General features: G+C 36.4%; 2 protein-coding genes across 2 annotated transcripts in view; both read left to right on the forward strand.

Moving 5' to 3' along the window:
- LOC107692173 (spermine oxidase-like) overlaps positions 1 to 6,525 on the forward strand; it is a 16,814-nt gene extending 10,289 nt beyond the window's left edge. Inside the window, exons 4-7 of the mRNA XM_016491133.1 lie at positions 1,483 to 1,656; positions 2,784 to 3,483; positions 5,122 to 5,282; positions 6,028 to 6,525. Coding sequence (XP_016346619.1) covers positions 1,483 to 1,656; positions 2,784 to 3,483; positions 5,122 to 5,282; positions 6,028 to 6,177 — 1,185 coding nt within the window. The 3' untranslated portion in view covers positions 6,178 to 6,525. The remainder of the gene's footprint in view (positions 1 to 1,482; positions 1,657 to 2,783; positions 3,484 to 5,121; positions 5,283 to 6,027) is intronic.
- Positions 6,526 to 10,372: 3,847 nt separating this feature from the next.
- On the forward strand, positions 10,373 to 25,633 carry LOC107692174 (atrial natriuretic peptide receptor 1-like). The gene is made up of 27 exons (XM_016491134.1): positions 10,373 to 10,538; positions 10,746 to 10,940; positions 11,034 to 11,155; positions 11,502 to 11,591; positions 11,699 to 11,844; positions 12,163 to 12,284; positions 12,382 to 12,528; positions 12,620 to 12,774; positions 12,990 to 13,125; positions 13,438 to 13,529; positions 13,654 to 13,783; positions 16,022 to 16,100; positions 16,496 to 16,595; positions 16,872 to 16,964; positions 17,122 to 17,199; positions 17,306 to 17,410; positions 18,714 to 18,785; positions 18,874 to 19,036; positions 19,227 to 19,379; positions 19,500 to 19,674; positions 20,958 to 21,101; positions 22,541 to 22,664; positions 23,282 to 23,350; positions 23,440 to 23,614; positions 24,836 to 24,934; positions 25,100 to 25,191; positions 25,578 to 25,633. The coding sequence occupies exons 1-27, from the start codon at positions 10,532 to 10,534 to the stop codon at positions 25,623 to 25,625; spliced, it is 3,111 nt and encodes a 1,036-aa protein (XP_016346620.1). The 5' UTR covers positions 10,373 to 10,531; the 3' UTR covers positions 25,626 to 25,633.
- The last annotated feature ends 281 nt before the right edge of the window (positions 25,634 to 25,914 follow it).

Here is a 25,914-nt window from a genome sequence, read left to right on the forward strand (position 1 = left end):
ACTTTCAAATGCCCCAATTGCTGAAGGGTCTGCACAACTTTTTAGTACAATTTCAAGTTGCACTGTTCAAAATACCTGTAGTAGCACAGCAGTGCATACCTGTTTACATTTAATTAAGGTGGACTAGATTAAACTGTAATACAAATAGTTGAGTTTGCCAGGTGCATACAACATTTATGACAGGTTTTCACGAAAGTGTTGGTCTGCTTGACAATCCCATTTTGCACTGCAACAATAAAACTGAAGTGAGAAACAAACTGAGAAATGTTTATTTTTTAGTTAAAACAGATGTTGTCAAAGTTTTCCTTTGGGGACATAATTTGAAGTTGGAAAAAGGTAATGAATTTCAATATTTCGCAGAATATCGCAATATATTTAAAATCTCAATAATATTGTATCGTGACACAAGTATCGTGATAATATCGTATCGTGAGGTCTCTGGTGATTCCCACCCCTAGTTTCCACTACAAATGTGATGTGGTCAAATGCGTTTTTGACTACCTCCATGTTTGTTTCCATTAAAAATCTTAATACCAGGTGGAAACAGGGCCATACTTCATTTGTGTTCCCACTATCTTGTTTTACAAAGCAGAAGTTCTTTCCCTCTAAAAGACACTTTGAAATTCTGTTGTATGGGCTTTGTTAATGAATGGCCTCACTCTACCTGAAAGAGTCCAGAGAATCTTAACATTTTTGTAGCTTAATATACCAGCTTAACATTTTGTTGGTTAACTATAACTGTTACTTTGCTACTGTCTGTCGAACAAACTGCTAAATCTTGTGACTCTGCCGTCATATGATAAAAGTTATTTTTTTGTCAGAGAAAGCATTTTTTACTTCAAGCTCACAGCTGCCAGAGTAAAAGTTATGTGTTCTGTGGTTGTTACCTCATCCTGAGCTGCTGTTCTGAGTGTGAGCCTTTCTCCCTCTATATCTCTCTCACTGTCTTTTGCAAGATCCCTGTCTTTTGTTTGCTATTAATATTTCTTAAATCATTTATTTGTAATAATTTTGCATCTGACAATCTAGTGTCAAACACGGTTATGAATGTAACAAATATCTTTGCAATTTAGGCTAATGAAAGAGAAAACCACTTAAAGGGATAGTTCACCCAAACATTAACTCATTATTTCATCGTGTCATCATTTAGACACCCCCATGATGTTCCAAACCTGTATGGCTTTCTTTCTTCTGTAGAAATTGAGAAATATTTCTCTTTTTTTTCATACAATAGAAGTCAATGGTCACTGACATTCTTCAAAACTTCTTCTTGTATACAAGTCTGGAACAACATGAGGGTGACGACGGTTTTCATTTTTGAGTGAACTACCCTTTTAAAGTTATGCAATATTTTGACCCTAGTGTATTCCAGCCTCATTAACTAATGCAATTAAACCCTTGTTTGTGGTAAGGATAGCTTCATGATCGGATGACTCTACGATTTCTCGCCCTTAATCTTGTTGAACGACCTCCTTTCTGCAGGTGTATGAGCTGACTCAGGAGTTCTTCCAGAATGGAAAGCCTGTGGGAGCCGAGAGTCAAAACAGTGTGGGGATCTTCACACGAGATGTGGTGCGCAAGAAGATCATGCTTGACCCTTATGACTCAGAAAGCACCAAGAAACTCAAGTTATCTATGCTACAACAGTACCTCAAGGTGGGCAGGGCTCTAATGTTTTGAAGAGATTTTTCATAAGAAAATCGTGGTTAGTTTAGCCGCAGAATAGTTAAAAATCAAGATATCTATAGACCTGATTTTGAAATTATAGGTGTGGCATCTTGTTTGCTATCTCCGTAACAAGCCACAACCAGAAGTTCCTGTTGTAAGCAGATTTACTGCATCTCTATGACAACATAAAACACATTGCATGTGTCCTCACCTTTGCAAGATAACAGTGACTTCAAGCTCACTGCCATGCATTCTTCCTTCTCACTCTGTTGCAACAGTGAGTTTCTCTTGCAAAATACTGTAGACTTCCACCCACAGAGGTATGGATTCCAAACGTAGTACTGTTTTAATAATTTAATCATCAACCCACACTTTGACCTAGACTCACAATAGGCTTGTATTTACAATTAATGGAACAATTCAACTTCTTCATTAACATCCCACAGCCCTGTTGAAAAAACCAGCATATGCTGGTTAGGTATGTTTTGAAGCATGGCTGCTGGTTTGAGCTGGTCCTTAGCTGGTTTAAGCTGGTCATGTGCTGGTCATAAGCAACTAGCTCCTGCTCAGAACCAGCTCATGACCAGCTAAGGACCAGCTTAAACCAGCTCAAACCAGTAGCCATGCTTCAAAACATATATAGCATATGCTGTTTTTTTCAACAAGGAGTACTGTTTGTCCCGTTTAGTCAGGCTGTTCACAGAAATTCTGATAGTAGCAAAAGCTCTGGATTACTGCGGTAAAAGTAGGACTTAATTAAGTAGGACACTTAATGCCATCCTGTAATGCTAAAGGTTATGGGAGGAAGGGGCAGGACCAGAAAAAGCACTCACCTGGCTGTATGCCTGCTAGACTATGTTTGCCTGTATTTGTTTACAGCAGTATAGTTTAGAACTGTAACCTTAGAGTAAATGGTGTGTTTAGCAGAGCTCAAGCATTTACTGTGTGAAAACAAAGTAAAAACAGCAGTAAATGAAGCTATGCAAGGCTATACATAAAGTGAATGGTCACATAATCAAAATCAGTAGACTTCAGTTTTGGTTCCAAGAAGTACCTTAACAGCAAGTTTTCTGTGCAATTTCTTATTTTCTTAATTTTTTTCGTCCGTGCCTCAGGTGGAGAGCTGTGAAAGCAGTTCCCCCAGCATGGATGAAGTGTCTCTAAGTGAGTTTGGTGAGTGGACTGAGATTCCCGGCGCTCACCATGTCATTCCTGCTGGTTTCATTAAAATCGTTGAGATCCTGGCTCAGGACATCCCAAGTCGTGTCCTCCGCCTCAGTAAGCCTGTCCACCGCATCCACTGGAACTGCAGCTCCCATGATACAGAGGAAATTGTAGATCAGGTTGACCATAACCAGGACCAACGGCCCAGCCATTCTCCGGTCTGTGTGGAGTGCGAAGACGGCGAGTGTCTGCTGGCAGACCATGTGATCGTAACGGCCTCTCTTGGGGTTCTGAAGAAAGCTCATGAGACTCTCTTCTCCCCAGGACTACCACTAGACAAGGCACAGGCCATCCAGAAACTGGGCATTAGTACTACCGACAAGATCTTTCTGGAGTTTGCAGAGCCCTTCTGGAGTCCTGAGTGCAACAGCATTCAGTTTGTGTGGGAGGATGAGGCACAACTGGAGAGCCAGGCATACCCAGAAGAGCTGTGGTACCGAAAGATCTGCAGCTTTGATGTGCTGTATCCACCTGAACGCTATGGCCACATGTTGAGTGGCTGGATCTGCGGAGAAGAGGCCCTGCGCATGGAAAGGTGTGACGATGAGACTGTGGCAGAGATATGCACCGAACTACTGCGCCAGTTTACAGGTCAGTATATGCGCAAGAATAACACTGTAATTCACGAGTTCACACTTACATATAATAAGCAGAGTAAAGGTTATGCGTATTTGGCATGCTGTCCGAGGGGAGGGCTCCGATCTCGGAATTTTGGCCCGAACCCAGAGTACCCCCCCAGGATTTTAATGCAATCAAGTTGCCATCCAAGCAAGGAGTCAGAGTTTTGTCACATGCACATTTAACTGGTCATATTAATGCGGTCTGCTGTTGTTTTTAAGTTATATTTCTCTGTGACAAGAAGGCACATATACCTCTGACAAGGTCAGGTCTCTAGTGTAAATGTATAGACAATAGCTCTAAAGTTTCCAAGGTGGTGTGACAGATTGTACTGTAAACAACTCTGGTTTCGCTTCCATTGTAACCCTTTCGTGACAGAACACAAGTCAGATATAAGGGTCAATGCACACATCCTCTGTAGACGATGTCAACAGACTGGCATGCCTCTTAACTAGGTCAGACTGTTTTAATCCAGATCCACAGCAGGTTCCCCTCCCATCTGCCCGAGTCCTATATAATTAGTATGCTGAAATTGGATTTGGTCACACCTTACCACTGATAATTGAAAGGTCCCCTAATTTCTGTCATTGTATGACAGTAGATTGAAGATTAACTTCCCTTGTTCAACACATGTCCACTCAACCCATACCACTAAAACAAACATAGATCAGCATAAAAGAGCAGTACTTCAAAATGTTTTACACTTTAAACAGGGTTTCCATGGGTCCTTAAAAATCTTACATTTAGTTGTATCAAAAGTTGTATCTTAAATGGTACAATAAAGTCTTAATTATGATTTCAACAGGTCTTAAATTTAGGAACGGAAAGAAAATAATTATGATACGACTTAATGTGACGATGAAACCTAATAAGGCTGTGATTTCATTAAATAACCATAAGCGCTGCTCGTTTCAAAGTCAGGAGTTGTGCTGCTGTGTGTACTGCGGTTACCGGGGAAACTGGTATATTTATGCCGTTCCAAAAGCATCACCTGCTGGCAGAGAATGAATTTGCATTTTTAATAATGCTGTTTTTGTTCAGACCAATGTAAAAATCAGCCCATGTTTTTATGTAGCAGCGAACTGGTGGATCGACAAGAATATAATGCATTATTAAAATCTAAACAATTAAGACACTAAAATATATTTAGATGTTATTTCATTAATAAAATAATTGATTGATAATAATTGTTTAAATGAATATAATAATTGATACTTCTGACTCATCAATTTTCTTAAAAATGGTTTAAAGGCTGGAATGTGAAATTTATTTATTTACTTTATTTTTTATGAAAACCTATATCTGAACTGTAAATCATGCTTTTTACGGTCATTTTACAGATTAATATGTTAACATAGACGTTGCCCTACCCTGCTGCTATATGGTATTAATTATATTTGTGCAGGTCTTAAAAAAGGTCTTACAATTTTTACATTTGAGCTTAAAAATCCTGCAGATACCCTGTTTAAAAGAAAGAAGGATTGTCTGGGTTTAAAGTTGTAGCAACAATATGCACAAGTTTAAGATACATTTAAATGTTTTCTTTTTTAATCAATTAGTAGCGTTTGGCAAATAGTCAGTTTATTTTCATATGTTTGATGTTTCTAACAGGGAACCAGAATATTCCGAAACCAAGGCGGATCCTGCGCTCCTCATGGGGCAGTAATCCCTATATTCGGGGTTCTTACTCTTTCACTCGAGTTGGCTCCAGTGGCAGAGATGTGGAGAAGCTAGCTGAGCCCCTGCCTTATATTAAGAACACTAAGGCTCCGGTGAGTTGAAATTTCCACTGAGTTGTATAAACTATTAAAGCAAATTTTGCACAATTGCAGTACGCGCTTAACATAGTTTAGGTATCAGAATTTATGCAGTAAAATATATACTGCATATCTGAGTATCGCTGCTCTTTATAAGTGCATGTTCACATGGTGGGCAAATAAGTGAATGGTGGGTAAATTATGTTTTTTGTTTCCATTAACTTATCTGCCAATTAAACCAAAAACATCAGGTGCCCTTACTGCCCTCTCCAAGGCATAAGACTTGTTTCTGATTATTTTAAATCAAATACATTTGAATCCTGTTTAGAACTGCTTATATGGCCTCTTCACCTCTTGTCATTGTTAAAATTTCCCATGACTGCTCTAAAGTCAGGCTGAACCGAGTTGCTTGCATGGAGGATTTTTAAATGTGTCTTGTTGAGCTCTGCAGAACTGAGACTGAAATTTGAGTCAGATGAGAAGGTTGAGTTGTACAAGGGCCAGACAAACACATACATATACGCATAAGCATACAAACATGCTCTGGCCAATTAAGGGTCTGAAAGGAACAGTCTGTCCCCACAGACTGCACACTGCACAAAAAGAACAAGAGGCTAGAGACTGTAAAATCACTTTTCTATAGCAGAACGATTGAGACTCATGCTTAAAATAGCTTACTGGGCCCCAGGGCAGTAATGTTGTAGAGCATAAGTTTGGTCAAGATAACTTTTATTGTTCTTTTCTTTTCATCTTTCCAAAGCCACTACAGGTGTTGTTTGCTGGGGAGGCCACCCATAGAAAATACTATTCCACTACCCATGGTGCTTTGTTGTCAGGGCAGAGGGAGGCCAACCGCTTAATCGAGCTGTACCAGTACTCCTTCGGTGAAACCACAAAGCCTAACATTTAAAATAATCGCAACAAAAACAAGAACCACTTACTAGTGACAAAAACAAATGTGTTATGTGCTATCTGTATTTCAAATAATGAAATTATGTATGAAAACCTAGTAGGGGCATTAAACTAATAACAATAAATCCTCTTTATACTGTATTTAGATTAGCACTCTGTAGATTTTACTTGAGATGTACTGTACAAGGCAGCCATGTGGCGCTTTCTCTAGTCCTTATTCTTTTTTCTTATTATTTTTAATCCATGTTAATATGTTTCTATAATTTAAAAATTTTTGTAAGTGCCTTCTGTATTTAACGTTGTCTTTAAAAATTAAACAAAAAAGACTTGATATGAATAAAGTGTATGTTAATGTGAAGAAAAATGTGTTTTCTTTCCAAGTCTGTTTCAGCTTATTATTCAAATGTCTTTTTATTTTATTCTTCTCTTACAAAAGTACATTTCTTTGAAATACAGTGATTGAACTAACTTACCAGGCTTCCAAGATTTTGGTCTTTTTTTATATAGTGCTATTCAGTGCATCGTCTTGTGCCTAGTGCAACTAGATTTTTTTCAGTTTTGGCTCAGTACAACTATACATTGTAGACTCTTAGCGGTCTGCTCTATTTTAAAAACCACAGTAAGCCACAAGATAAAAAAAAAAAAATCTAAGCGACCACAAGAAGGCAGTGTTGACCTGAAAAATTACGATTTTTAAAACTTACTGGCTTAAAGGCACAATATGTAATTTTCGCCGCTGGAGGGTGCGTATTCAAAACAAACAAACAGACAAAGGCGTAGTTTGATGACGCCGTGACTGAGTGTAAACACTGTTGTAGTGGTTTTTGGATATTTTAATAAAAACATATTACATATTGTGCCTATAAGACGAGAGACAAAAAAAAAAAAAAACATTAAAAAAAGAAAACAAACAAACAAAAAAATAAAACGGTGAACGACCTCATTTTAAATTGCACAACCTATAATAAAAGGTGAAAATTGTAGGGAGAAGTTCAGACTTTGTCACTAGAAAATCTATTGGCTAAAAAAAGGGGGTTAAATATGAGAGGTGCTGACCTTACTAAAGGGATAGATGTGGAATCAAGTATATAAATAAAGATCTGAACTCCATTTTACTTGGTGGCAGTACTGTACCAAAAGCTGGTTTGCTAACTGCCAAAAAAGTTAATACAAAAAAGGAGAAGAAGATTCTCAATGTGGGTGAAGTTAATGTAAGTTTGTAATTTAAAGTTAATACACTTTTACATTAGATGTTTGTGAATTGTAAAGTTCAGAGTATTTTAATGAAGTTTGGTTCCGCTTAAATAAGATTTCCTGATAAGTCAGATGCCTGTGGCGTTGATGGCCCAACCACCCCTAGTGGTCAGGAGCGTTGTTGTTTAATTCTGTTGTGAACTTTTGTATGCTTTTAAATGTAGAAGTGTTATGCACCTATGTGCCATATTGTCAAGGTTTATCAGTGAATATTTTAGCTTCCCATATTTAATTAGGTCATTTTACATAAATAACATACCAAATTAGAGATGACTATATTGGTTTCATGTTACATTAAATGTTTGTCAATGCAGATCTAAGCTATTATTATTATTTTTATAATTTTTAATTATTATTTTAGATTTTTTTTTGTGGAAATGGTGTTCATAGCAATAGATTATTATTATTTAAATTGTTTATTCTTAGAAGTGATTTTAGTCTCCTGATTGCCGTTTGAGTTCCATATGAGTTGAACGCCTCTAGTGATTCTGAGCTTAATGTATTGACTGCCATCTTCTGGTCGGGAAGGAAATCACTAGACGAGGATTGTTTAATTAGATTTAGCAAATATTCTCGTCGACATGTCCAAGAAGGGTTTCCCTAACTTTTCCATAACGGTATTCTCTTCTTATCTTCTATATGTGTAAAACCCCAGAGTAATGATCACAATTTAACGTTACACTACAATAACCAAATGCGCACAAAATACACGTTTAAATTGTATAAAAAGGAGATTGCTGCTTACCTTCTTTTAGTTAGATGAGATGGTCGTGACTACACTGAGACTAAAATGGCGCTTTTAATCATTCGTACTAACGTTACGTCTCAAATTTGTCGAGTGACTCGGTGTGTGAACTAACCGAAATTAATTAACTGTCACCTGCCTAATGGCAGTTATGGAAATGGGCGGAGCAATTTGACGACGTCGTTTCTTATCACGTGATACGAAATACGTATGCTTGTAATATAAATTTATCAGTCTCTTATGCCTACTTGTATAACATCAAACAGACTCTGTCAAACAACTAAAATTAATATGACACCATTTTTTTTTCACCTACAAATATTTCTCGACCCCAAGAGGTCACTCTGCTCTTCACTATTTTTGAACAGTTGCTTTAAACTAACGGTTTTCAAATTAAGAAATACAATTTTTATTTTAACATCAAGAAAAGGCAACAATATATAGGGAGACCAGGTATGGTTGTAACATGTGGAGAGTTGTATATGAATGGTTATCAAGGCTCTAAATAGGTACATGCAGATTTTATAAGAAACTGATTTAGAGGTAAGAATGTATATATCTTTTTTGACCGAAACTATATTTTGTTTAGTACTACTTAAACTGTTGCAGATGAAATCATATAACTTACATTAGAATAACTTGCTGATTCTCAGGCAAAATGTTAAGCATTTTTAAACTGCTAATTTCAAACCATTATGCTAATACAGATAATGGTTTGTTACAATCTACCCCACCGGCAGTGGGGTAGATTGTAACAAAGGCACGCCATGTATTTGACATCAACTTATAATTGCTGTGATATTCTTGCAGAGGTCTGAATTGGTGCCTTTTGTAGTGAACAAATGTGATGCTTTGTATAAAAGTTTGAGCACTCTTGCTCAAAAATTCAGAGAGTTACAGATACTGAAACAAAAAGCGTTACAACCATACCTGGTCTCCCCCTACAAATAGATTTAGGTACATTTTAATTTTAGCTTTTGTGATTTTCATCTGTTGCTTGCTCACTGGTTGTTGATCTATTTTTTTTTCTTTGAAATTATATTATGACAAATGCAACACATTTTTTTTTTGAAAATGTCATAATATTGCACTGCAAATTATGTTAACGTAACACAAAGTAAATTATTTAAAGATAACATTGTAATAATTTGCCTTCGCTGATGAAACTTCAGTGATGCTAAAAAAATAAAACAATTAAAAAAGATTTCTTTTGAAACAATTGAAACACATTTGTAACATTTAAAAAAAATGTAAAAAAAATCATATTACATATTGGTCTCTCTTTTTTTTTTTTTTTTTTTTTTTTTTTTTTTTTTTTTTTTTTTTTTTTTTTTTTTTTTTTTTTTTTTTTTTTTTTTTTTTTTTTTTTTTTTTTTTTTTTTTTTAAATGTCAGTTAAAATGGAAATGTGAACTGAGCTTAACTATAAAATCCCAGATGCAAAGATTTTGAAACAGAACTCTTTTCACTATTTCTGAACTATTTCTATTCCCCTGTGTATTCGTGCAGTGACACAAACTAACCTCTATACCGATTTTGTTGTTTTTATAGGCAGGCATATTTTGGGGGAAAATATCCGCAACATTTATCTCTCATGATGTTCAGCTTTTTGTACTGAGAAAGGTTTCAAATGTTTTCTGGCCTGTGAAATTGACAGACACACTAGAGGCAATTCCCACGGTATAGAAGCCTCCAAAGTGCCAGTGTGCAGAGGGCTGACACTGTTTTTTTAACTCTAAACCTTTTGACCTCTTGTTCCTGACCTGGCTGATTCTTGTGCTATGAATTTTAATTAATGTGCAAGGCATACATAAATATTCTTCTTTCTATTCTTCTTTAAAACACAGAAAGTCAGCAAACACTTTTGAAAATACCAGTTTATTTTAGATCATTACATCCATGTCATTTAATATGAGCAAAGCCTTGTTTATGCTGACATAAACAAGTACTTTTGAAAAGAGCCCTTATGCATGTAAACAAAAACAAATGCTACAGTATCACTCAAAGCATTGACAGACGAGCATGTTTTTTTTTTGTTCAGACCTCATGGACATGAGAATTCCCAAAGACATCTGTAGACCAGTGTTTACACATATGCTTGTTTAGCTATAAACAAATGTCAGAGGAACACCAGAGCTTGAGCAGAATTAATGTGAGACCCTTGATTTACAGTCACTCTGGGGAGATCACTGTTGCGGATGGCTGGATTCAGAGCAAAACCATATGGCCACAGTTTGCCACTGGATGTTTTTCCCGTCCTCGTTACTGGTAGTTTCTGATGCAAGGTCCTTTTTTATTTGTTTTCGACTCATTTTGATCAAACTCTGTGTTGGAGCGGGAATTATTCTTTTGGAATGAGTGGTAAGCAATTTCATTTATGAATTTTACAGGCTTATTTAGTGTACACAGCTCATGAGATTTTAATATTGACTGCACTACAGTTAGAAACTATTCAAACACATATATCTACACATTGTTTGCTTATATTGTCAAAAATGTATATATACAAATATATCTCTGTGTGTATTGTAAAATCTAAATCTAAATTTGGATTAATATGTCATCTAGAAGTAATGAAGCACTTCGAGAGACTTCCTGGCCCACTGCTCTTTTTGATGACTCTGGTTTCTCTCAGTCTGGGCACCAGATTCATCTTGCTGATCTCCATGCCCAACACCTCCATTCCTTTCAGTACTGGACGGATTGGGGCTGGAGCTCTTATCGCTATCAGTTCTGTAAACAGCAGTCCGGACCTTCTGCAAGGTCAGTGAGCTATTTGCACCAAGTAGAAAAAGAAGATGAGCAATATTTATATATCATCTTTAATTTAATATGTTGTTGAATTATTCATGTCAGGTCATCATCTGGATTACCATTATGTGGATGATGAATGCAATGATCTACGTGGCCCAGGGAAAATTGCGGCACTTTACCATAAACACAAATACAGTGCTTTCATCGGACCATCTTGCTCGAATGTATGTGGCCATATTAGCTTCATTTCCAAGACAATTGAAAGTCAAAATAAATAGATAATAAAAATACAGCTAGTTTAAATGGAACGTGTCAAAATAACAATCAATCACTCATTATATCATTACTCAGACAATAGACTCTCAAATTAAGGTATCTGTCTTCTACAAGCACAGTTCCAATTAAAGCTTAAAATTGACTTTTAACACATGAAGGACTATCAAAAAGTAATTACAAAAGTCGTTATAATCTCATGTGTCTCAAGATATCATCATTACAAGATGAAGGACTATCAAATGTTCGTTGAGTAGGAAATGGAGTATTATCATCTGTTGTTAATTCTTATTTAAGGTCTGTGCAGTGACTGCTAAACTAGCAGCTTATTGGAACATTGCTGTCATCAGTCCTATATGTGCAGATCAACAATTTCTAGATAAGAAGGTTGGTTGTAAAGTGTATATTATCATTAACATGCTGATATCTTAAAATGCACTTTGCTTTTCAGTTGCTAAATGTTTTTTTTTCTCTCTTGACCCCTATAAATTCAGGCCTATCCAACCTTAACAAGAGTGTTTGGACCTTTCACTAAACTAGGGTCTTTCTTTGTGGAAATCTGCAAGCGGTTTGGCTGGCAGCGCATCGGCATTATCTATGACAATAAACCATCCTGGGCTATTCCTGTTGAGGGGATCAGGTATGTAATGTACCTTGAAACTGAGAGGTGGAAAATCTATGTACATTTACATTTATTATAAACTGCAAGTACATTGTAAAAAAAAAAAAAGATTTTTAATTTTACAGTAAAAATATTGTACCAAGTAGAAAAGGAACGGTATAGTTTAAGTCAAAAAGAACAACTAATTTCATAATTTACTGTGAAAAAAATAATGCAAATTGGCATTCCCAGAATTCCCTGTGTGATAGTTCACGTTTGATGTAAGTACTATTTTGAAGTCAAGAAGTTCATCTTAGATTTTTAAAATATAATTCCTTAAACACATTTTCTCAAAAGGTATCAAGCAGAGCACAATAACATTACAGTGGCCAAGTATCAAGAAATCCATGGCTCTCTCTTCCAAGGGTCCTTGTCGACCTGGTCCTGGGTCTTAACTGAGGTGGCACAAGTCTCTCGCAGTAAGAAAAAAAATCCCCTCTGATGAGAATTTGTTCTCACAAAAGCTGTGAGGAACTAAACAATGAAAGTATTGTTTGTGTCCTTTATCCTGTACAGTTATTGTGATATCAGCACATGGCAAGGTGGTCCGCAGTTTGCTAATTGAAGCTCACAAGAAAGGCCTCACCAACGGAGATTTTGTTTTCTTTTGTTTCGAGCCATATAAGCAAAAGGTGTTATTTGGCAGTTTTGACTGGAAACAAGGTGTGTTACGTAACCACAAATTCATAAAATGAGACATTGCTGAACATGATGTAATTTTCTATTTATAGTACATGGTTTTCTCCTTTCTCAGGTGATGGATATGACTCAGTGGCCAGGCAAGCTTATCAGGCTCTGTTTTTCCTGTCTCTGTATAAACCCAGTGATAAACTGTATCAGGCCTTTTCAGAGAATGTAATCAGCAGATCCAAAATAGACTTCGGCTATACATATGCTTCTAATGAACAGGTTTGCTTTTATTATGCACATCAACGAAGGTAGAGTCTATTTTCAATGACTGAGTTTTGGTGCGAGGGCATGTGGTTGAATGGATGGAAAGCCATGTGATGGGAAGCCTGATGTGAAATTTAGTTTGCCTTTAATTATCACTATCCAGGTGAGATGACCCTTTAGCACAACCTTTAGGTTATTTCATTATGAGTTGAATTGTTTTAATTCCACAGGTGTCATTCCTTGCAGCCATAGCCCATGATAGTGTCTGGCTGTATGCCCAGGCATTAAACGAAACTTTGGCAGAAAATGGAAACCCATATGACGGTTTAGCCATGACTAGACGAATGTGGAACAGGACCATTACAGGTTTGTAAAGCTTAAAATATATCCAGTGATTCCCAACTGGATAGCAAACACTGTGCACATATGTAAAAAATAAATAATTAAACTTTCCCAAACCTTTATGGACTTAAGATTACATGTGCATATGAAATGCTGAGTTGGTATTATTTAGTATAATACAAGTTTTCCTTTTAACTTGTATTATACTAAATAATACCAACTCAGCATTGCATATGCAAATGTAATCTTATTTAATCTCATTTCATACTCATGTAATCATATTTCTGGTTTTCGTTTGTTTTCTGGTTAGATGCTTTGTGACTTTTTGTTAAACAGGTATCCAAGGAGATGTAACTATTGATGCAAGTGGAGATCGTGAGTTAAATTACATGATGAAACAAATCCAAGGTAGTAATAACCAGTGTCAGGTGAGCTACTGTCATATGCTTACTATCTAGACCTACTGTAAGCACAACAAATGCAAGCTATCTGAAAACTGCTGTGCTATTCTGAATTTAATTTGTCAAATGAGTCATAGGGTTCTCCACACAGGTCATTGCGAACTATTTTGGGACTTATAAGGCAGTACAGGGGCTTCACATCAAGTGGCCTGGAGGACGGACATCTCCTCCCAAAGACTCTCCAGATTGTGGCTTTCATGGAGAACTCTGCATCAATCTAGGTATCAGTCAACCGGGGCTCATTGGAAGAATGTGACTATGGAAGCATATAGGTAGCACAATTCAATTTAAAATGCAATATGCAAAATGGCAATGCAATATGCAAAATGGCAACACAATATTCAAAATGGCAATGTATTTCTGTATTTAAATTTACATTTTCCATTACCCATACGTGCAAAGTTTGGTGCAAAAGGAAAATTAAATTATATAATCCTTTGTTGGAAAAGTAAATAAATAAATTTAATTATGTTTGCTTATTTTATAACACTTTTCAGTAACAATATTTCATATTACATTAAATGTATATATTTAAACATAGGCCAATACATATATTTACAACAGATGTTGCAAATTTAAAGATGGTGTTGATAAATCACATTCAATTAATGTGAAGATCTAGTCAGGGTTCTCAGTCCCGCTCCTGGAGGGCCAATGTTTGTTTTTAACTCCGCCAAATTTGTTTTCCTTTCCTTTCATAAAGTATAGCGTTCAAGTTACCTCTGAGTGTTACAATTATATGATATTTCAGAAACTTAAAAAAGCTACTACACTTTACTGTAATATGAAATATTGTAACTAAAAAATGTTATAACATAGTCAAACATAATTCAAATAATTTATTTACATTTCCAACAAAGGCAGGGTTTCTGCGGGGCATTGAAAATCATTAAAATTCATGGAATGAATTCATATATTTCTCTGTTCACGCTCCACTTCATCTGCCAGTGAATTCCACGATCTTATCAGATCTCCAGCCGCCATGTTTCAAACGATCCAAACGTAACACGCTTCCGCCAATCCCTGCCTTGAAGCAATGATTGACGGAGGGTGGGCATTTTGCTACAAATATCCCACGGCGTCATGATGAAAATGCAATCCTAAGTGTTCTAACTGTTAGTCTAAATGCATTTAGGACAAATAGCATTTAAATGATCATTATGCTACCATTTCTGCTTGAACATGTTACACATATCAAATCAAGTTGTGTTATACATTTTCATTTTAATTTCGCAACTTATAAAGCGTTCACATTTGCATGCAATTTACATATTAAGACTACTGTTGAAAATGGCAAATGTAAATTATATAATTTAATTTTACTTTTGCACCAAACTTTGCACGTATGGATAATGGAAAATGTAAATTTAAATACAGAAATACAATGCCAATTTGAATATTGCATTACCATTTTGCATATTGCATTTTAAATAGAATTTCGCTACCTATATGCTTCCATACGTGACTGTGGCGACAGTTCTGCAAATTTATATTACATAACATTTCGTGATACTTAAAAAATGTCCAGTCAGTGGCGCTAAAAACGTGTTCTTTTGTATCCAGACGAACATGAATCTGGCAACGTTTATTATGTTGGTGGCTGTATGACAGTTCTGAAATGAAATATGAGTTGCACTTAAAAGGATATTGCTCTATCATGTTTGAAAATAACATACCACCTACACTAAACCATATCCTGGTTACCACCGATAGTGATAACAAAAGCAAAAGCACGTTTTTGGAGTTTTGCAGAAATGTATGCAGAGGCTTGTTTTTCCAGTGAGCCTGGGTTGGTATTTGGACTTTCATGGCTTCTAAGTTGAATGTATTTCACAGTTGGCCCAGCGTTCATTAATTTTGAAGGTGTGTTAATAACACACAGCAACATGATAAGAGGCTTGAAAGCATGTTCATCTGGTTCTAGCTTATCAACAACTCCTTCAAGAGGCCAGTCAGAGGCCATAGTGCAGTCACATTATTTCCAGTAGGGGGCACCAGATGCCCAACTTTGCTCCATACATTAATGCATTCACACTGATTGTTTTCTCACCCCTTCACTTTCATCTTTTTGGCATTGCCCCATACCCTATCTTTGATTAAAAAAGGGGGGAAAGAAAAAAAAAATCTTGAATAATGTACCAATGCTTGCAAGATCCAAATGTCCGACTCAGTGGCAATATAGATTTCTCAGCTATTCACTGACTGAATCTCCCCCAAGCTAACAGGTCGAAGCAATAACATCTGGACAGACTTATGCAACCAGCTATAATACTTTTATCAAAATGTTGAAAAGGTGACTGGAAGTGACTGTTTCATATTGCATTCCTACAGAATTACCCTTGGTGGCTTCCAGACTTGCGGTGTCATACCTCTATAAATGGACATAGTTGCATTTTGTCAAGTGAGTGCTAATCACCCAGCAGACCTGCAGATTACCAATGTATGTGCTTTATTTTCAGAGAGAAAATTCTTGATTGCCTTAGGGATTATTGTTGGCTTGGTGGCTGCTGGGACCCTTGCAATCTGTTCTTTATACAGGTAATAGTTAAAGTGTGTATTTTCAACTGCTTTTAAATATTAACATTGCACATTCAGAATTGTGGAATCGAGTGTAGAAATGAGATCATTTGCATAAATGAGATGTATATACTTAGATTTTTCTTTCCAAGAGTTTTTTTTTTCTTTTTTTGCTTGTTACACCATTTTAATTTATTTTGGATGTAAAATTTGCATGTTATACTGCAATTATGTTGAAATAATCTGTTGATTTTATAGTTCATGAATGCCAGACGAAATGCTTCAGCTAAAACGTTAGAGCTGATGCCCTAAAAATGCAAGCCTAATTCAGTCAACCCCACTGCTGTTCTTCAGTTTTTTTTTGTAGAAATGTTCTTAAATTACAGTCTTCAAATGAAACTAATATTTATTACCAGGAAGTTCAAACTCCAGGAAGAAGCTTCCAAAATGCTGTGGACTGTCAATGCTGCTGATGTCATAATGATGGAGCATCACTCCTCAACTGTGCCAGCAAAGGTTTTGAGAGGATTTAATGCATTAAAAGTTGATTAAGTAGCTCTTCTGGCTCACAATTTACTTTATTTTGTAATGCAAGAAGTATGTGAACATAAGTACTAATAGCAATTGTGAAGCAGAAATATTACATATAATTAACAATGCAATAGACACTGTCATCTAAAGAGATACCCCCCTTCTACCCCCTAATCATTGCTGTTTTAATTTTGGTTTGTTTGGATGGAATTACTACATGAATGAATCTATTACATCTAGATTCCCCCCTTTGTGGTTCAGTCTCACAGATCCAAACCCATTCAGGCTTCTTTGGAGTCTATAATTTGCAGCATGCAGGACAAGCCATCAGCACACAGAACCGCAGTCTACAAAGTGAAGTATTTGGGTTCTTAGTGTTTATACATTTACGTCACTACATAGCGACATTATGTAGAAGAGAATTTATGCTACCAAACATTTGGCATGATTTAGTTACCCAATAAAACAATTCATAGTTCAGTTAATTAAATACATTTTCTCTCTCCTTCAGGGGACAATTTGTACTGTTTGCTTTCTGAATTTAAGAAACCCTCACCTGAGCAGCAAGCTCCTGGCGGAACTCAAACAGGTGAACTCTGTTTAAAACATTAATAATGCATTTCATTTTTTATACAATATCCATTTACTCATGTAGGTAATATGATGCACCTCAATCAATACCTCTGTGTCTTTAGTGCAGAGATTTGACCCACTATAACCTTTGTAAATTTATTGGAGCGGTTCTGGAGACCCCTCAGCCCTTCATTCTTACAGAGTACTGCCCTAAAGGAAGCCTGCAGGTGCTATTACACAGATAATTGTTTCTTTTCTATCAGTTAATTAGCATTTGTATTTCTTTAGGATTATCTTATGGGTTTTTAATAATGACAGTTTTGGATTTATGAATAAAATAAATGTAACTATTGGGACAATGGTTGTAATCCTTATGCAAGAACTTTATTGCAACATATATTTAAAAACGGCAGCTTCAAAATTAATGTTTGATATATGACTATATGTGTATAATTTATGTTGATGTCATAGTAAAACATAATATCAATATATCTTCAAGTAACTTATTTTAATCATAAGTATAAAGAGAAAAACTGAAAATTCCAGAGAGAAATTTCATGAAACTCATGAAGTTTCATGAAACTCTAGATGGCACAAGCTCTACAGGTTCTAGCTCAATCTGATATAATCACATCATCATTCACATGGCTCAGCTGATTGGTTCCTTTTTGCATCAGCAGCCTGAGCTTGCTTCTCAACATTCAAATACTTGGCTAGTGCTTGCTGTAGCAGTTGCAGCGCGCTTCAAAACCCCTCCATCTTCCCCAGCTCCACCCAGCTTTGCTACAGTGTTATTTTCTACATGCTCACATCAGCATGTCTGTGGATGCAATGCTATCTCATGGCCAATTCGTACGTATTTGGCTAATTCATACGAATCCGTACGACCTCATTCGCATGATTTTGTACGATTTCTGTGACGGTTACGTTTAGGGGCGGAGTTAGGTGTGGTCCTTCATACGAATTTCTACGAATTTGCCATCCTGTAAAATGCGTACTATTTTTCACAAATCGTATGAATTCGTACGAGTGAGGTTGTGCGAATTCTTACGAATTAGCCACCTTGTCAAATATGTACGAAGTGAAGATCGTGTTGGTGGATGTGTTGGCAGAAGTAAGTCTCGGTACTTGCTCTGCCACAGCAGCAGCAGCAAAAGCAGCGTAGAAGATCTATTCCGCCAAGACCAAACACATTAACATTGCCATGTATATTACTGTGCTTAACTCTCCGAGAGTTGGCATGACAGAACTGTAGTAGATTAGCCTTTCTGGGTTTACCTACAAAGTAATGTCGAGACTAAACAGCTCTATTGATAGACAATAATCTTTATGGTTCTACAGGTTTGGAACAACATGAGGATACATAATGAATGATATAATTTTTGGGTGATCTGAGGAAGCACTATGTTCTTTCATGTGATGATATATGAATGAATGAATTCATTCATTCATTCCTTCATTCATTATGATATATGTTATTATTTTAAGAATGGCCATTGTAACGAAAGGTTTTGTCCCCAAAATTTGCAGGACATTTTGAAGAATGAGTCTATCAAGCTGGACTGGACTTTCAAACTTTCCCTCATGCTAGACATCGTAAAGGTCATTGTGTCTGTGTTTTATAGTCTAAACCGTTTTCGCTGACAGTAGAATATAAAACAGTGATGGATACATTTTGACTCTCATGTAGGGTATGGACTATTTGCACCATAGTCCCCTGCACTTTCACGGTCACCTCTCATCAACAAGCTGTGTGGTGGACAGCCGCTTTGTCCTGAAGGTCACTGATTTTGGACTTAATGTACTCAGGCGTTCAGACTCAGAGAAGTGTCCCGGATTTGACCACTGGACCGGTAAGCTGGAAATCTGGAACTTTCCAGAAGAAATGCATTTTTGTTTGGAAGAAAAATACCTATTTTTAAATAATTAGTTTAGAGTTCAATACATAAATACACAAATGTGTTGCACACATAAATGCAAAATGAGGACCGTTTTAGTTCGATTTTGTGTTTTTTTTTTTTAAATATGTGTTTTCATTTTAAGCTCTGCTGTGGAGGGCACCAGAGCTACTGAGGCAGTCCATTCCAGCTAATGGTACACAAAAAGGGGACATCTACAGTTTTGCCATTATCGCTCAAGAGGTAGTATATCGTAGAGGGCCTTTCTACATCCCCAACTGTCACTTCAGTGCTAGAGGTACGGTAATACACTTCACTCCCTCTCTCTATAAAGTCACTCTTCATAACATAAAGTAAACCATTTCAGATGGACAACTGTGCAGGACTGTTGGTGACTCTCTCCCTGTCTGTTTTTTAGAGATTGTGGAGAGGGTCAGGGCAGGGGGCTGTAGCCCACTGAGGCCTCACATAGACCCAGCAGAGGGTGTAGAGGAACTGGAGGGAATCATGGTCAGCTGCTGGAGAGAAAAACCTGCAGAGAGACCAGATTTTTCTTTTCTCAGGACTGCCATCAAAAAACTGTTTCCTAATGGGTCAGTAATGAAGCAAGACATAGAGCCAGTAGCGTCTATGTCACGATTATTATTGTTGTTATCAATAATTATTTTACCCTTAAAAAAATTACTACTATTGAAAAAATATATAGTCACAAACTTAATCATTATCCTAATAGAAGCTTAATTTTAGATGGAATAGGTCACCTCCTTAGGGCTGACATGTGGCTGTTTTTCCCAAGGGAAAAAAAATTATTTTGTATGACTGCGTCAATCTACTACATTTAGTTTAGACCAAGAAACAATCAGCTTTTACAGTGTGCAGTTGATTGGTTTACAAATGTTTTGAAAATAGGTTTGATTGAATCAAGAACCAGCTTCATTAATAAATTGGATATCACTAATCTGAACTTCTGTTTGTGTATTTATCTATGGCTATCAGTGTCTTTATTATTAACTAGAACTATTTAAAATAATTTCCATTGATTAAAATAAATCTGAATTAATTTAAGATATAAATATTAGATGAAAAATTACTAAAGCTTAAATTAGAATTAAAATGAAAACTGAAAATATAAAAATAAAAGCAAATTCAAAAGGCTATAATATTATTTATTTTTGTACGACACATCTTCACTATACTATAAAACAATGACATGTTGGCAGTTGGCACTTGCATACCACAGACCAAAACAAAGAGAACCACAGCCTCTCTGTCTTTTATGGTTCTCCGCGGGCTTTCTGCTGATACAATCTTCACCACTTGCAGAGTAAGATTCAGTGTTAACATTGAGATAAGTTTGATTAAAGTCACTTTAAACAAGCAGTGCTGAGGCATCAGCGTACAGCTATCTCTCCTTCCCAATCTAATGCTGTCTTGACACTGTAACAGTTGCACATTCTTCCTCTTTGTGCTTGTTTCAGCTCTAAATGAGCGCTTTTGAGATAAAGAAGAACAAGCAGGGACAAAGAGGATCATTAATTACACTTACAAATGACAGTGCTTAATCAGGTAGACAAACAAACAAAGGATATGGCTACTCTGGGGACCAGTGACACACAACCCAGCGATCACAATGTCCCATGAGAACAACACTGTCACAACATATCACGCTAAACATTTACACTGGCCTTGGAGGATGAAGGGAGAGAGAGAATTAAAAACAAAGCAATAGTGTTGTGAGTACTGTGCGCTCATAAATGTTTCTTTTGCAGCAAAATGGGCAATAAAGAATTACTGCTTCTTTAATGTGATAGTACTAAAGCAAGTTAATTGTAATAATATGAAATGACTTTTGCTAAGCATTTGAGTGTGTGCACAGGGGGTCTGAGAACATTCTGGATAACCTGCTGTCCCGTATGGAGCAATATGCGTGTAATCTGGAGGAGATAGTCAGTGAACGTACCGCTGAACTCCAGGAAGAGAAGAAGCGAGCGGAGGGACTGCTCACGCAGATGTTGCCACGGTAACGCTCCAGATTATAACAACAACAACAAAATGCTGATCCAAAGCTAACTAGAACTAAATTCTTCCTTTTAAACTCTTCTTCCTTTTTCCATTCTTTTCTTTGATTTACAAAGTAAATATGCAAATAGGCTATGACACACCAAGCTGAAGGTCAGCCATCGGCCAGTGTCAGGCTGTCTTTGAGCATCTGTTGGCCTAGTTTTTGTGGTATGCTCCCCTTGTTGGACCAGCATTGGCAGCTTTTCGGCAGATTGAGCATGTTGAATCAACAACGGAGTCTCTTGGTGATAAAGCCTACACTAATTGGCTGTTCAACTTTGAAAAACAGTGCACAGGAAGTCAAGAGGACACACACAGAATGCTCTTTTGGTTCTTCCAGTTTGTCTTTTTATATGATAAATACAGACTACTGCCACCTGCTGTTATGGTTCGCCTCTCATGCAGGCACAAACACTATGTGCTAGGCTGTTGGCTTTAGTCTTTAGTCAAATTTTTTGACTATAGTTGGCTTCTGTTTCCGCTAGTTTTTTTTTTTTTTTATGTCAGTTTGTTGTGTCTTAGCCTTAATGCTTAAAATGTTCAAAGGTTTTGTACTGAATGCAAATTTAAAATGTACAATTCTGTGAGACTGGATATATTTGACCCAAAAAAAGTTGTTGACCCTAAAATGAAAGTTCTGTCATCTATTATTCACCCTCATGTTGATCTAAATCCATATGACTTTTGTTCGTTTTCCAAACAGAAATCAAGATATTTTGAATGAAATCTGAGAGCTTTTGGTCCCTCCACTGACAGTTTATTCACCCTAAAATTTGACTATTCAAAAAGTTCATAAAGGCATAGCAAATTGAATCAATATAAATCGAGCCGTTTAATTCTTCTGAAGATACACAATCACTTTTTTTGATGAACAGATTTAATTCAGGCTTTTATTCACATTTAAACATTGATCAATGCACATACATTTAGCAAATCAATATGGTAAATGGAAGCTCAAACATGCTTGCTTGACACACAAGAACCAAAGAGGTTTGTTCTTGCGTGCCAAGCATGGTTGAGCTTCTGTTGATCATATTTCAATAGAGGGATGGAAATCTCTCAGATTTAATTAAAAAACGTTTGTGTTTCAAAGACGAATGAAAGGTTTGGAACGACATGAGGGTAATGATGTAAATGATGACAGATTTTTTTGTTTTTATGTGAACTATCCCTTTATCACCTGGTTAAACTGGATGCGTAGTGAATGATGTAGGTTTTCTTGTTGATATACAACTTGTTGAACAACTGTTCAGTGAATTCATCCACAACACTTCAGTTACTAAAAACTTGCTTGCACCTGGCCTAACAAGCCTATGTGACGAGACCAGCGATCATCACCAAGCCCTCCACTTGAAACCTGCCTTTGAAAAGTACCTGTCTTTTTTCTCGTATTTTTAGATGTGTAGCTGCTCAGCTCATAGCGGGAAAGACAGTGAGAGCAGAGACCTACGACTGCGTCACCATCTATTTCAGTGACATTGAAGGCTTCACAGCCATGTCAGCATCCCTCACGCCAATGCAGGTGATGAAAGACGCAGAGACTCAAACAGTATCTTCGAGAGTTTCTCCCCCAGTTTCTGTGTAGGCCTTGTAGGCAAAAACAATTCAGAGAGGTTTTAAAAAAAAATGTAGGTCCTAAGTGGGGTCATTTGTACAGATTTCGATAATATTTTGAAAAATACATATGTCCAGAGCTATTTGGGGAGGCTTGAGGAGCCGCTGTCTTCTATTGTCTAAGATTTTGAAATACCCAGCACTTGTTAAATAATGAATGTGTCTATGTGTGTTTGTTTGTGCAGGGGTCTGTTGTAAGATCAAATACCCATATAGTAAGCTCTGGAATGGGTTTCATATGTCCCATAAGAGCTCCTGACATTACTAGGTGACATGGCACAAGTGCTGAAAACTCCACTCTGTCACGAATAGCAGGCTTCTGTTAGCATAGCTGTTGGCTCAGTAGCCTGTCTGAGCCTTAATGTGAAAATAATACATTCACATGAGGTTATTTTTGGACCATGCTGAAGCCCACAGCTGAACCACAACGGAAACCTATTGTCACCTTTCAGAAACTTTGATCTCTGTATCTTTATCCATAAGCTGACTGCTATAAACTGACTGCACACGTTTCCTTTGCTGTAGGTAGTGAACGTGCTGAATGACCTGTACACATACTTTGACAATATCATTGACAACCACAATGTCTATAAGGTACATAATTTGAATGCTTCACTGCCTTGCAAAACGATTTCATCTATTGTAGGATATGGGTTGCTTCATGTGTCCTTTGCTGTATCCAGGTAGAAACCATTGGCGATGCCTACATGGTAGTGTCGGGCCTGCCTACAAGAAATGGAGACGACCATGTAAAAGAAATAGCAAGAATGTCGTTAGCTATAGTGCAGGGCATGAGGAGCTTCTACAGTCCACATATACAAGAGCAGCAGCTGAGGGTCCGCATTGGAGTTCATTCAGGTAATAACTGGATGGTGACAGCTCTTTGGCTGTGCTATTCGTATATTCACTGGCTGATCAATCACAAAAAGAAATGTGCTCAGGAAATGAATGTACTGGGGTATTGCGTTGTAATTTATGTAACGTAAGCAACATGTTTTTTTATGCTCTTTTACTAAAATATGAACACTTATACAACAGATTAGAGGTGTTCAACCTTAGCCGTAGTTCAAGAGCTAGACTGGCAAATTTCTTTTGTCTGCCAAAAACACATTTTAAAAATGTACATATCCTCCACCAAAGCTTTGTAGATGGAAAAAAAAAAAATTCAACATGAGGTACTCCTCGCATATTTCCACTTGATTTTCCAGCCTGGATATTCACAAAATTTACGCTACAATTCAAAAGTAAGATTTTAAAACAATAATAATAATAAATAACACCAATAATAAAATGTCTATTTCAAATAAATGCTGTTCTATTAAACTTTCTGTTCACCAAAGAAAATGTATCATAGATTCCACACAAAAAAAAAAAAAAACAGTTAAAAACATAATGATAAATAAATAAAATGTTTATTTTGTACCAAATCAGGATATTAGAATGATTACTGAAGGATCATGTGATCACACTGAAGACTGGAGAAATTTCAAAATAGAATACAAAATATAAATAAATAAAATAAAAGAAATCATCCTCTCTATGTATGAAAATAAAAGAAGATATCAGTATGCATAAAAATATGTGCAATATACTGTAAGAGACAGATGGACAAATCGTGCATTATCTAAAGGTTTAAGGGACTACTTCTCATAAATATATTTGATTATGACTGGTTATTTATACAAAAGGTTTATACAGTACATTTAATTTCTTCTCTTTCTTGCCTTTTTCAGATGTGTTTTGAATAGAAAACCAATGACCCATTTGTATATTCATTCTGATTTGGTTAATTTACGCACCAGAGGAGTGTTTACGCTACTCAGGCATTCGTGCAGTAATTCCAACTTGCCAAATTGCTTTATGACACATATAAGAAAAATTCAAATAAAATACATAATTATACATTATATTACATAATGTCACCATTAAATAGATGCGTTAGACACACAAAACATAGGCTGAGTACTATTGCAATAAAGGAACAGAAGAAACTTTATTTGAAATGTGTTTGTTAAAACTACTAGAGGTTGTGGAAAAATACAGAGTCATTAAAAAAAAAAATCATATTGCTTGTTACAGGGCCATGTGTCGCAGGGGTTGTGGGTCTGAAAATGCCACGCTACTGTTTATTTGGAGACACTGTGAACACTGCCTCCAGGATGGAGACATATGGATTACGTAAGATGTGCTGACAGCAGATTAGGAAGATATGTCAGAGAAGCATTTTAAATGAAATCCATGTGATTGATCTTACTGCCTTGACCTCCGCACTTTTTTTGACCAGCCTTTAATTATGTAATAGTAGAGACAGACATCCTATTGTTTTACTTTTTCCCTCTCCAGCACTGAGGATCCATTTGAGCAGTTCCACCAAGTCTCTCCTTGACACTTTCAGGACTTTCCGCTGTGAACTGCGAGGTGACATCCACATAAAGGTTTCTGCCACTTTGACATTCACCTCAGAAAGCGTCATATTGCTTTCATCTCGCCTGTCTTACCACATCACAACAATCTGATTCGCTCAACTGATTCTTTTCACACATATTTATTTTAGGGTTGTTGCTTCAAAATTACTAGCACTAACAGCGACACACCCATTGTGTAATAAAATGACATCATAACTACAATCAAGGCTGTAAACATTGATATCTGAAAAGTTGTGTATACATGGCAACATAATTTCAGAAAGAGTGGAAATATTTCTTCAGTAACAAGTTACAGCTGGAAAGGACCTATAAATAGAGCTCAATAGCCTCCTCTTAACAACAAGTTTTCAAAGCTTCGGTAACTGCTCTCACCTCCATGTTCTTTTCCATTTCAGGGAAAGGGCTGGGTGAGGACATACTGGCTTTTGGGAGAGGACTACTAAACCAGATGTTTTTTTTCAATACTTTTTAACATAATGCAAAAAAAAAATTAAAATTAAATTAAATAAAAAAAAAAAAATGAAAGAGTGTATTACACTATATTTATACTTTGTTTTGTGTGTTTGCAGTATTTTAGTTCAATAAGAAAATTTCTAAGTACAAAAGGTTGGGGTTGGTTAGGTTTTTCTATATTTTTGTATGTTATATCATATATTTGATGAAAATACAGTAAAACCCCTCAGAAATATCATGAAATATTATTACAAATATATTACATATATTACACATAAC

Source organism: Sinocyclocheilus anshuiensis, unplaced genomic scaffold (assembly GCF_001515605.1).
Source record: "Sinocyclocheilus anshuiensis isolate Anshui unplaced genomic scaffold, SAMN03320099.WGS_v1.1 scaffold322, whole genome shotgun sequence".
NCBI lineage: Eukaryota > Metazoa > Chordata > Actinopteri > Cypriniformes > Cyprinidae > Sinocyclocheilus > Sinocyclocheilus anshuiensis.

What these genes read in the sequence shown, in the direction of transcription:
- LOC107692174 (XM_016491134.1), top strand. An exon ending in ATTCCTGTTGAGGGGATCAG is followed by an intron (nt 11,845 to 12,162) that starts GTATGTAATGTA and finishes TTTTCTCAAAAG; the next exon opens with GTATCAAGCAGAGCACAATA. An exon ending in CCTCAACTGTGCCAGCAAAG is followed by an intron (nt 16,596 to 16,871) that starts GTTTTGAGAGGA and finishes TTTGTGGTTCAG; the next exon opens with TCTCACAGATCCAAACCCAT.